This window comes from Melanerpes formicivorus, unplaced genomic scaffold (assembly GCF_026170545.1).
Source record: "Melanerpes formicivorus ecotype bairdi unplaced genomic scaffold, bMelFor1.0.p_v2 SCAF_98, whole genome shotgun sequence".
Lineage (NCBI taxonomy): Eukaryota > Metazoa > Chordata > Aves > Piciformes > Picidae > Melanerpes > Melanerpes formicivorus.
The window spans coordinates 112,865-124,899 of NW_027142450.1; the positions used below are offsets into that span (position 1 = coordinate 112,865).

Consider the following 12,035-nt stretch of genomic DNA (forward strand, 5'->3'; position numbering starts at 1 on the left):
GTTGTTTTGGTTTTGTTTGTGGGTTTCATTTGTTGTTGTTTTGGTTTGGTTTTTGTTTGTTTGGTTTGGTTTGGTTTGGTTTGTTGCTTTTTTTCCCCTTCAAAATACCTCTTCTCTTTTTCCCTGGTTCTGGAAGACAAATAAATAGCTTTTGCAGGGCTCGCGTTCCAACACTTGTTATCTTCTGTACCTGGCCCTCAAAGGCAGTTACATTCCTTAAAAGTTGAATTCCTTTTGGTCTTCAGTCCATAATTCTGCCTATCTGCTGTCTCTGGTCAGAGCTTAATCCTTAAATCTCTACATCAGAAAAGCTCCCACTGTAATTTTATGGGAGATTTTCTTGTGTTAAGACTACTCAATTAGGCAGCAAACACTCTGCAAGCAAGCTAGTGATGCTCCTGCCCATTGTAACAAGACTCACACTGCAAGGATCTCACTTGGATTCTCACATCTTTCTTGACTTGGTGTGCATAGAGCAATTCTGAATTTATAATGGTTTAGTATTGGAGATTAGAGATGGTTTCTGGTCATTAGTACAGACTTTGTGACCAAGTATTGTTGACTATGATAGAGCTGCTTTGCTAGAATCAGCCTGTCTAGAGAAAAACTGGCTACAGCTGTAAAAATCCATGCTGTGCTGAAAATAACTTGTACAGTGAGAACCCTTGCTTACTTGCTAAAAATATGTTCAATGGAAAAGCTGGCTGGAGGTTATAAAATTCAGCAACTTTATTATGAACAGTTTGAGATGTGAGTTTGTGACAATCCAGATTTGTGACCGTCCCTGGTGTAGCACTAGGGTGAAGTTGGCCCGTAGATCCTGGGGTTTTGAAAATGAGCTGACAAGAGAAGCAGCATGAATTCTAACCCTTCTCAACCGAAAAGGGATTATATCAATCTTTTGACAAAACATTTTCACAACCTTCCAAACACTTTGCTCTGAACCCTACACAACAGCAGGTACTTTTTAAACTACCCTTGAGCCTATGAGCAATATTTAGCAGACAAGCAAAATGCCAAGATTTTAAAGAGACCTTGCAGATAAATTCCACAGCTGTTTAGCTTGCCAGAAATATTTTCACTGTTTTTGTAAAAATCTTTAATGAAAGCAAAGTGCTTCTTCAAAAACACCTTCCCTGTCATAAATGACTGCTCTTCCAATTTCTCATTCTGCCTCTCGGATGTTACTATGGAGGCCTGGAGCTTTCTTGTTTGGACACATGCTTGTTCTGCCAGAGGGTGTCTATTGTAGGCACACAGTCTCTCTGTATTTTAGCAACTCTTCTGATGTTTTAAAGTGTTTATCTTACACAGCTGAAAGTCTCCTCCTGTTTCATGAGCTCTACACTGGAATGCAGTGGAAGAGACCCAGGGCCTGTGGCCACCCAGATTAGAGGTTTTTGTAATAAGGTCCCTATATGGTTTTGTTAGAGACTTCAGCTCTATCTCTGCCTGTCTTTGCTCCTTGTTTGGGAGGCTAGTGGGAGGAGAAGAGCTGAAGGGGCTATATAACCCTAGAGCTTTCAGATACAGAGTGAACCATCCTAGAGCAGCTATCCCCAGCCAAGCGCTGTCAGGGTAAGTGGCACTGAACCAATATCATGATTTACAGATTGCTGGAGGACTTCAGTTAAATAATGTCAACTAGAAGCTATTCAGGAGGATGTACTGCTGTGCTGTAGTTTGCTTAAGCAAAATTACTTATTAGAATTGAATTGATAAAACACTTGCAATGTCTAAAGTCAGTTGTCTTTATTTTATAGCACTTCTGAAAGGGAAAGTTCTATAAAGACATTGTCTGTGTAATGGCACAGCTGAAATTACAGCTATATGCATGTTTGAATGAACCTATGTGACCTGGAGCATTAGTGTGGGACAGAACAGAGTTCCTGAAGGGATATGTAGTAGCATCTCTCAGAAGGTTTTCTTTGGTGCTGTTAACTCATACTAAGGTGACATAAGTGTTCTGGAGAATGTGACTGTAAGAAGAACTGTAAGTGTGCAATTTAGCAGGGTCTAAGAGAGTACAGTGAAGATACATGTTTATTCATCCTTATCCCTACATATTTGAAACCACTGTCCTGTTAAATGCCAAACATTCCATTACAGAACAAGCTACACGCAATATTTTGTGTGAGGCTTGAGTTCCCTTAATAGCTTCTGGAGATTGGTGAGGTGATTTGTTACCTTTAGATGTAAAGCTGATGAAAGAAAGATTAAATGCTGTATTAATTACTTGGGAGAAAAAAAAAATCCTTTCTTCTGCAGTACTGAGTGAGATTTGTTGTCTTAAGATGTTGCTAATGCATGCCATGGCAGTCCTGAGCTGTAACTTGCTGGCTGGTAGCAGGGCACCCTGTCTGAAATCCTTCAGCTTTGATTTTTCAGCTTTTTGTGCTTTATTACTAAATATGGTTTTCATTTAGAGTCCACTAAGCTCAGAAATGTAGTCTTCCCTGCCCCCTTATTTCCCCTCCCCCAAGTGATTTTTGGCATTTCATTAGCTGCACTGGTTTGAGTAAACCCCCTGACCTCGAACTCTGTTCCAAAAACAGACGGTTGAAAAGCCTATTTCCTAATTAGGAAATGGTTTGTCCAAACCAGTCTGTTCATTGACATTAGATAACAATCATGCTCCATTCAGTAAATGTTTGAATATAAAGAGCCTCTTTTCCCAGAGGATGCAAAAACTGCAACTTACTTTCTTTTTCCAGTAATAACAGTAAAATATCTGGGGTACCTGAAACTAGGATTTCTCTGTTCTTTTCTTCTCTGGGAGCTATGCCCACACGGTGTGCAGGAGCAGGCTGCAGCAGTATCTTACAGCTGCCTGGCCAGGAGGAGACACAGGATCTCAAATTAAAGATTTGGGAGACCTGTCCATGCTTGTTCCATGTGTTACAGAGGCTAAATGGATGGTGGGCTCCCTTGCTCATGGGCCATGGCTCTTGCTGAAGCCATTCCTACTTTGTCCTGTGCTTTCAGTATTCCAGTGGCAAAAGGTTTTGGAGACTGCATGCAGGGCCAGCTGGCCTGCGGATGACAGCTGTCTCCTTTAGCTGTTAACACGTTGCAATTTGCTGAACTCTGTGTGGAAGCCCAGGCCCAGAGCTAGCCAAATGATTCCCTACCGCACTATAAATTGGGAGCTGATAGTTTGTCTTGAGTCCTGGTATTCAGTGCTTGTTTCTGTAATTGACTTTAATAGAAAACCTTCAAAGTATTTTTATTACCCATATTATCTCCCTGTTGCCCTGTTTCTTCTTACTGAGAAAAGGAGCCAACATGAAGTATTCCACCACTCTGCAAATGCAGTTCATTAGCTGCTTTGAAATGATAATAGACTATATGCTGCAGCCTGTTTCTAAAGCAGATAATGTCACTCACTGTATTTTCTGAGTAACTAGGAGAGGGCTTTTTGGTTTTGTGGTTTCTGTTGTTTTGTTTGGGTTATTTTTTTTCTCTAATTTAGAACATTTATTTTCTTTTGGAAGCTAAAATGTAAACTTAATCTGCTGTCTTCACCCAGTGGGTTAATATCTGCATCCAAAAAAATCTCTGTAATACATGCATAGTGTTTAATGTGGTTAGTTTTTGGGAAGCCCAAGACTGAATGGTGAAGATGGAAGTGCTCTTACCTTTGACAGCTTTCCATGTGTCAGGACTTTGTCAGGGTGATAGAAAAGCAGGGAAAGTTCTGATGAAACCAGTGCTTTTGCAGCTGTCAGTCCAGCATTCTTTTATCTCCCACCACTCCCAGCCATGAATTTCTGTGACCAAATTTAGATAAACTTTTACTGCTCCCTCATCTGTCTGCCCATGCCACAGGACTGGAAGTTTCCTCTGGGATCCCCTGGACAATATCTTGTGCATACAGCCCTCTGGCAGATGTGATTGAAACCTCTCATACTTTTAAACAGAAGCCTGTTTCTTTGAATGGCCCTACAGCCTTTGTGATTGCCAGGCTGGTGCCATACCTCTCTTTGCTGGTGTGGCTCGTTTCCTCACAGCCACCTCTGTCTTCAAGGTCAGGTTTGTTACTCGAGCATGGTTTGGTTTTGTTTTCTTTTTCTCTTTAAATTATTTCCTTTTGATTTCATAGGCCTGTTTTCTGTCTGGAGTGCCTAAGGACATTGACATAGAAGAATGTGTGAGGAAGAGGACAGCACTGCCCTTGTTTGTGACAATGGGTCCGGGCTCTGCAAAGCTGGCTTTGCTGGGGATGATGCTCCAAGAGCAGTTTTCCCTTCCATTGTGGGTCGTCCCAGGCATCAGGTAATGAACTGCACTGGTTATTCCACACTGGGCTTCTAGAAGGCTTTTCTGCTCTGTCCCCAGCTTTCCAGCCTAGGACCACCTTCTCCTGTGTTTGGGGCTAGCCCAGCCTTGACTGATCTGTGTATTTCCAGGCAAAATACATCCACTGATGCACTCATCTGAGTCAAAGCAGGTGTCTTGCCTTGTGAGAGAAAACCTTATAAAACGTTAAACTCTTTTGTGCCTTCTTTTCCCTACCCTTTAATTTTGGGACTTGGTGAGTAAAGTTAGTTAAAAAAAAAAAAAAAAAGGCCCGACATACAAGTATCTGGAAATTTTGACTACTCTAAAAGCTGATGATAGGTGATATGTGGAAACCTAAAGGAGGAAGGAGAAGTTTTCAGTCACCTTCCAGTTAAACTTCTTGACTTTATTCATTTAGCTGTAGCACAAATGGGCACCTGTCTGGGGTTGAGTTTCTTTAGCGTCAGGGTTTGCATCTTAATGTACTTGATTCTAACAGTTTGCAAAATACATTTATTAGCAAAATACATTTATTAGCTGAACTGTTAAATAAAAAGAGCTTGAGCAAGACCGTCATTAACAGGAATTATAGCAGCTTGGCTAGGCCACAACAAACTAATCCACCTAGTCAGCAGATCCATACAATTGCTTCTATGCCATCAGAGGCCCTGGTAAAGTGGAAAGAGGTAAACTTCTTGTTAAGTATGGCATTTTATGTACCCAGCAAATGCATTTTAGGTTCTTCAAAGCTGGAGAAATGCCTGTCTTTCAGTACAGCAGCTACGTCTGCAGGTCTAATTGAGGCCTCTGGGAATTACCATAATTAAAACCAGAAGTATTCAGATGCCAGTTTCTGTAGTTAGTGTGCAAGGCATTAATTATGCAGACCCAAGCTGTATAGTTACAATGGAAACAAATACCAATTCCTAGAGTCTTTCTTTCCTGATGATTTATCACAGATAGCATTAGTCCCCTGGAAGAAGGATCTTCCCATCAAAAATTACAAATTCCAGTTGCCTGTTTTTAAGACAGTGAGTTAGAGATACCAGGGTTTGGAGTCTCTACTGACTAAGCTCTGATAAGAGTATTATGCATTCAAAGCATCTTCTTGTATACTATTTTTTCCCCAGTTTTTGTGACTTTGATGTAGAGACTGGCATATATCCAGAGTAATTTCCACCTTAGAGTCCATGAATCATGGAAATTTCCTCCATGGAAATACCTACAAAGATTCACCAGTAGATTTAAATTGTCTGTCTCGACAAGATCACAGTGTCCAAAAAGATGATTAAAAATTGTTGAAATTTAAGCCTTGGGAAATGAAAAGTGTGTATTGCTCTGTTTTGACCCTTAGATGGCACATTCTGCTTTTATTCCACTTTAGCAAACAGCTCATCCTTACATGATAAGAAATGTTAAATCAAGCCTGTCTTTCCACTTCATCTTGATACATTTAGCATGACACTTGTTCTGTTTATTTAAACTGTAGTGGAAACATAAATAGAGATTGAAGTAAACTAAACGTTTAATTTTGGCAATTGAAGAGCAATGAGTAACTCTCCATTTATTAGTATTCACAAAGTATTCTGTAATTAGTATAACTGGCCACTGCATTTATTTCATGGTTAATGTTGTGTTTACATTGTGATACCTTTCCTCGAGAGACTAACTCCATTTGTGGTATTTTACAGGGTGTGATGGTTGGTATGGGTCAAAAAGACAGCTACGTAGGTGATGAGGCTCAAAGCAAGAGAGGAATCCTAACCTTGAAATATCCCATAGAACACGGCATCATTACAAACTGGGATGACATGGAGAAGGTATTTCAGCTTTGAAAAGTTGGCAATCAGCTACTTGAACCAAAGGCTTACGGAATGCCCACTAAATCTGAGATGAGAGCATCCTGCTATCAAGTATGGTTTAATTAAGCTTGTTGACAGGAAAGGTTATCTTGCTTCTAAAGCTGAACTATCACTAGGAGTACATCAAAAGAGTTATTGGGAGTTCTTTTACTCCCATCTCATCTATAAATCTTTGCTCATTATTAGAGGTGGGAGGGTGGAAGGAAAAGAAAGGGAAGAAATATTCTCAATTTGAAAGTACGAAAATGGAATTTAAGATGGTATCTCTAAAAAAAAGCAAAATGTATGGAAATTTGATAGAAAGGGCACTGTTTACACACATACGTTTTAATGTTTGAAAGATTATCAATACTGCAGTGCATGGCATCCATTTCAGAGCTAGTATTTGGATGAAAGGCTTCCAGAATCATGGTTATAGTCATAGTCTGCATGGTTGGTATAATTTCTAAGCTGGTATCTCTGTATAGTGTTGTGCTGTGGAAACAGGGCTGTTTGGAACAGTTGGGACATCACCACACACTGCAAGTGGGGTCACACAGGACTTCCTGATTCTCATAGCATTGTAGATCTTACTTGGAAGCAAAACCTTTCAGATGCCTAGCATACCAATCAGTCTCTAATCACCACCAGCTTGAAAACAAGCTTAAGAAATAACTTCTTGGCCTTTAGAAAGTCTCTGGTAGGTTTACTTCTTATTGCGGTATTAACATTGCTGTCCACTTGGCTGATTTTTACAGCTGGTAGGAATGAGTTGTGTGGAGGTGATACATACAAGCTGACTTTTAGCCTCACAAAGCATTTGCCTTTATTTCTTTTTACGAGTTCTTGGGATGGCCTCTGCAAACTGAAAGAGACCTGTTAGCTACTGAACCCTTAGGTCTGCTTGTGTTCTAGAGTTGTTCTGGAACTGTTTCACTTTCAGTCATTGTTGAAATAGCATTGCTGGAACCAAGTCTGTCCTGCTTGGTCTCTTCTACTATAAGTTACTTATGTAATTTCTAAGAAGGCAAGAACTGCAGGAAAAATGTTACTAGCCTATCTCTAGTCTTGTAAGCAGAGTGCTGGAGCACAGTATCTGTTTGGAAGTGATTCTGAGCTGCTGGGTGATGGTGTTTCCTTCCTCTGCATTCTTCCATTGTCCTCAGATCTGGCATCACTCTTTCTATAATGAGCTCCGTGTTGCACCTGAAGAACACCCAACTCTCCTGACTGAAGCACCCCTGAATCCCAAAGCCAACCGAGAGAAAATGACCCAGGTAAGCTCATACTAAAGCTGTTGAGTAATTCCAACTTTGTGAATCCAGCAGGATGTGAACTTTATCATTTCAATTAGTCATGCTGTCCAGTAGTCTGTTCTTTGTTACGGAAGATGCACAGTGACCACCTGCCATGTCTGTGTATTATTACATTTACTTCAGAAAATCACTGTATTTGCTTTGACTGTGAATACCTCAGTCTCTCCAAGCTTCTTGTCATCTTAAACTACTTTTATGTCCAGGCCTATTATAAAATTTTCTCTAATATGAGACTGTGTCTATATTCATATTTTGAAGATAGAGGCCAGATGTAGGGAGATGTCTTCTTATAGGACAAATATTCTTGGATTTAGATATTTTGTCCAGCACAATTTTGTATTTTCCTTCCTTGTTATTACCAACCATCAAGAAATATGAAAATCTTGCCTGTTTCCTCAGTAAATTGCTTCAGCTAAATGAAAACTGCTAAAGGCAATTATTTTAACTGCATTTCAGATAATGTTTGAGACTTTCAACGTGCCAGCCATGTATGTAGCTATTCAAGCTGTTCTGTCCCTCTATGCTTCTGGACGTACCACAGGTAGGCCTCTGGGGAACATGCCACAGACTTTTGCAATGTGGGAATGTTGATGTGCACCTGGGAATGAGTTGTGTGTTGCCTTCTCAAAGGGATCGTGCTTGACTCTGGGGATGGTGTCACCCACAATGTGCCAATCTATGAAGGCTATGCCCTGCCGCACGCTATCATGCGTCTGGACCTGGCTGGCCGTGACCTGACAGACTACCTCATGAAAATCCTGACGGAACGTGGCTACTCCTTTGTGACCACTGGTAAGGACATGCTGCTGAGAAGAATTGTTTGATGTTCCATGTTTCTAGTCCTTAGAAGGACTAGCAGTGGTCCTGCAGTTGAACAGACACAGGAAGGAAGCTAACAGGAAGGAAGCTAACAGGAAAGTTCCCTGAAAGATTAGCAGAGGGTTTGTTGAAAATATGGGGAGGGTGCTGGTGGATGAAAGGGAACAACCTGTCAGTGTGTCTGGGTCTTTCCTGAATGCCATTCTAAAGATTGAATCCTTTTGACAGCGGAGCGTGAAATTGTCCGTGACATCAAAGAGAAGCTGTGTTACGTGGCCCTGGACTTTGAAAATGAGATGGCCACTGCAGCCTCTTCTTCCTCTCTGGAAAAAAGCTATGAGCTTCCCGATGGTCAGGTGATCACCATTGGAAATGAACGCTTCCGCTGCCCAGAGACCCTCTTCCAGCCCTCTTTCATTGGTAGGATGAATGATTGTTCTGCCTTGATAAACTGCACATTGTGTCCCATTGCCAACTCACGCAGACTCATACACAACTACGTCCTAGAACTCATTATACAATAATCTTTTAGAACAGCACTATTAATATGGTGGGAGGAACTTCATGTCAAACAATGAGGCAAAATGCTTTCTAAAATAAACCTTGAATGCTTGTTCCTGGATTCTATCATTAGGCCTGTGGCATTTTGTATGTTGTGCAGTTGGCTACTACTAGAAGTGTGGCTGCAAAGTCACTTCTCTAAAATAGTATGAGGATTGTAGTTTCACCATGCTTGCAAGGGAGAGGTCAGGAAGCACTGCTTTTATTTTTCAGAAAGTCTGCTCTGGATCCTGATTCTATGGTTCATCACATTTGCAGAGCAAAGCCAAGACAATGCCATGTTAATCAACAGCCGTGAAGCATACTGGCAATGAGGTCACATAGAAATCTGGTGTTGGTTCTCCTAACTAGCAGAATTTCTGCTGAGAAAGAAATAGTTGCATACTTAGAAGAATTAGGACATATTTTGATTGTTCTGCCTCTGAGCTGGTTTAAAAAAAAAAAAAAAAGAGAGAAACAAGAAAACAAATGATTCCAGGACCATATAAGGAATTCTTAAGACATTGGAGATTGCCTGCAAAAGCCTAGTGGAAAGTCTACTATTCCACACCCCCAGCTTTCTTTTTAAGGAAGAGCTGTGTATGTAAGGGAGAGAGGAGGGCTGTACACAAAGGAACTCCTAAGCAAATCATTTAGGCAGCTGCAAAGTGACCTTCCAGATTTCCATATCTCTGAAGACTGATGTCTTCCAAAGAGACATTAAAGTTCATGTTGTGAGTTTTGTCTTGACAATTCTGAGTCTCTGTATGGAGTTTCATCCTCAGCATTCCTCTGTAACTTCCCCAGGCATGGAGTCTGCTGGCATTCATGAAACCACTTACAACAGCATCATGAAGTGTGACATAGACATTAGAAAGGATCTTTATGCCAATAATGTGCTGTCTGGAGGCACTACAATGTACCCAGGTATTGCAGACAGGATGCAGAAGGAAATAACTGCTCTGGCTCCCAGCACTATGAAGATCAAGGTATGATGCAATCATTTGTAGAGTATTTGAGTTGGCATGTACTAGGTCCTCAAAAACCTAGTGAAACATAACACTTCACAAAGTGCTTTGTACATATTTTGAATCATGTCTGTACCTTCTAGCAAATAATCACCACTTGTGGCTGGAAGAACAGAGTCTTTTCTTATCTCATTTCCTTGTTCAGGGTGACTTCTACTAACTACCATAACATGGCTAAAGAAGAATGGCATGGACACAGCAGCATACATTTTCATCTGGGGCTATATATGGGCTTCTTCAGCCTTTTGGCTAATTGAGGTGGGAGGGAAGAAATGCTTGTTTTGTCCTCAGCCTACAAATTCATAAAAGAGTGAGCCTCTGACAAGCCACTCTTCCTTCTGCTGCTTCAGTTCTTTGATCCTTGTTTTACAAACATTTTATCAACTCTACCAATAAGAGTACTCCATAGTTCACTCATTTTTCTAAGCCATCTCCAGGCTATCATTTTATGTCTCCAGAGCAATTATCTCCCCTTTCCTTATGTGCAGCTGTGAATACACAAATGCAATACTCTTACTGAGCAGACTGACTGAGGCAGAGAAACTGAGAATTTAGACTCAGACTTCAGTAACAACCTTTTAACTTAACTGTTCGCAGCAGTGGCTAACTGTAATGCCAGGGTTGACACGAGCACATAGATACAGGGGGTATTTTATTATCAAATATCACTGCTTTAGTATTTTTGTATAACAAATGTATTTTATTCACAGTTGTACTTAATGCTTTTATTTCTTGAACAGATCATTGCTCCTCCTGAACGTAAGTACTCTGTCTGGATTGGAGGCTCCATCCTTGCCTCCCTCTCTACTTTCCAGCAGATGTGGATCAGCAAACAGGAATATGATGAAGCTGGCCCATCCATCGTTCATCGCAAATGCTTTTAAATGGCTTTATCTTTATACGTCTCCTTAGTGTAGTACTGTGAATGTATTCAGGAAAATACATTCTCCTAATTTTGTTCCATAAATTCTTCATCATAATTACTCTAATTAATTGGATATTGTGGTGGGTTTTTTGTTTTGTTGGGGTTTTTGTTTTGGTTTTTTAAATAAATCTGAAATATGCTATGGAATTGCTGCTCCTATTTAAAACCCCCACAATCCGCACATTTGTGGAGGTACAATTACAGCTGGTTTCAAGCTCCATCTTGTGACATGAATTTGTTACTGCAGCATATTGGGCTTAATAGAAAATGCTCAGTTATCAGGCTGCACGTTGTCACAGTTTAGCCTCAGAAAACATTTTAGTCTGCAAACAGAACCAGTCTTGTGATTTCCAAAGTTGTGGGCAGTACTAAGGGAGCATAGCGTCTGCTCGCTCTCAGGACAAGCACTGTACTTTGCAACTTCTCTATCCAGAAATGTCATCTATGCATAACATAGCATTACTTCACATCCATCATCTTGGAAAAGCTGATTTCTGACAGTGTATGCCCCAGAGGTGTACAATGCCTACTACTACTGTTCTGTGCATTTTCTTTAAAGAAATGAAACCTGTTCCTTTGGGAGCATATCTAAACATTGACATTAGATTGATCACACGATGTTCCTAGCCTATGACAATCAGGATAAGTGCAGCCTACTATTTTTGTGATTTATGGCAAGGTCTAAAGGGTAATTAAGCTGGCTTAATACACTTTCTCTTCAGAACTATTTGTTTGTTGGAGTGATGTAATGTAATCAAATAGATAATTTAGATGATTTTCTTTTCCCGTGATTTTTCTGATTCCATTTAATAGTCACGAATAAATCAAAGCTGATACTCAATTAGAAATATATGCATAGAAGCTGAAGTCTTAAAAGTATATATATGAACATAGAATTTATTGAGACAGACCTGGAAAAGGTCAGTTCTAAGGAACTTGTTGTAAGCTGTATTCGAGTTCAGGATAAAGGATCCTATTTATTTTTGTTTCCCATTTTCCTCAATAGTTTACCTCACTTGCCTGTTACTCATCTTTCAAACTGTAAGCTTTTTGCAACAGCACCTTGTATTTACCATATCTGCCTAACCCCTGGGTTCCAGATCTTGTTCAGCTCTGACTGTTAGCACATGTTCTGAACTTTTTTGTACTAACCTTATTATTTAAGGTATTGGTCTATCTAGCTTCTTGGAACAAATACTAAATAAACTCCTGTAAGAGCAAATAACTTTGTATGGTTCTTCTTTCTAACTCTGTCTAGATCTTTTTATCTAACTCTAGATAGACC

General features: G+C 40.2%; 1 protein-coding gene across 1 annotated transcript; it reads left to right on the top strand.

The window, feature by feature from the left end:
* Positions 1-1,501: 1,501 nt before the first annotated feature.
* On the top strand, positions 1,502-11,975 carry ACTA2 (actin alpha 2, smooth muscle). The gene is made up of 9 exons (XM_068166207.1): positions 1,502-1,578; positions 4,103-4,275; positions 5,973-6,101; positions 7,289-7,399; positions 7,895-7,979; positions 8,069-8,230; positions 8,486-8,677; positions 9,605-9,786; positions 10,566-11,975. Exons 2-9 carry the CDS (start codon positions 4,147-4,149, stop codon positions 10,707-10,709), a joined length of 1,134 nt encoding a protein of 377 aa, XP_068022308.1. The 5' UTR covers positions 1,502-1,578; positions 4,103-4,146; the 3' UTR covers positions 10,710-11,975.
* Positions 11,976-12,035: the final 60 nt, after the last annotated feature.

Coding starts and splice junctions, on each gene's coding strand:
- ACTA2 (XM_068166207.1), top strand. CDS start 4,147: ATGTGTGAGGAAGAGGACAGCACTGCCCTTGTTTGTGACAATGGGTCC. Junction 8,231..8,485: donor CTACTCCTTTGTGACCACTG/GTAAGGACATGC, acceptor TCCTTTTGACAG/CGGAGCGTGAAATTGTCCGT. Junction 8,678..9,604: donor CTTCCAGCCCTCTTTCATTG/GTAGGATGAATG, acceptor TAACTTCCCCAG/GCATGGAGTCTGCTGGCATT.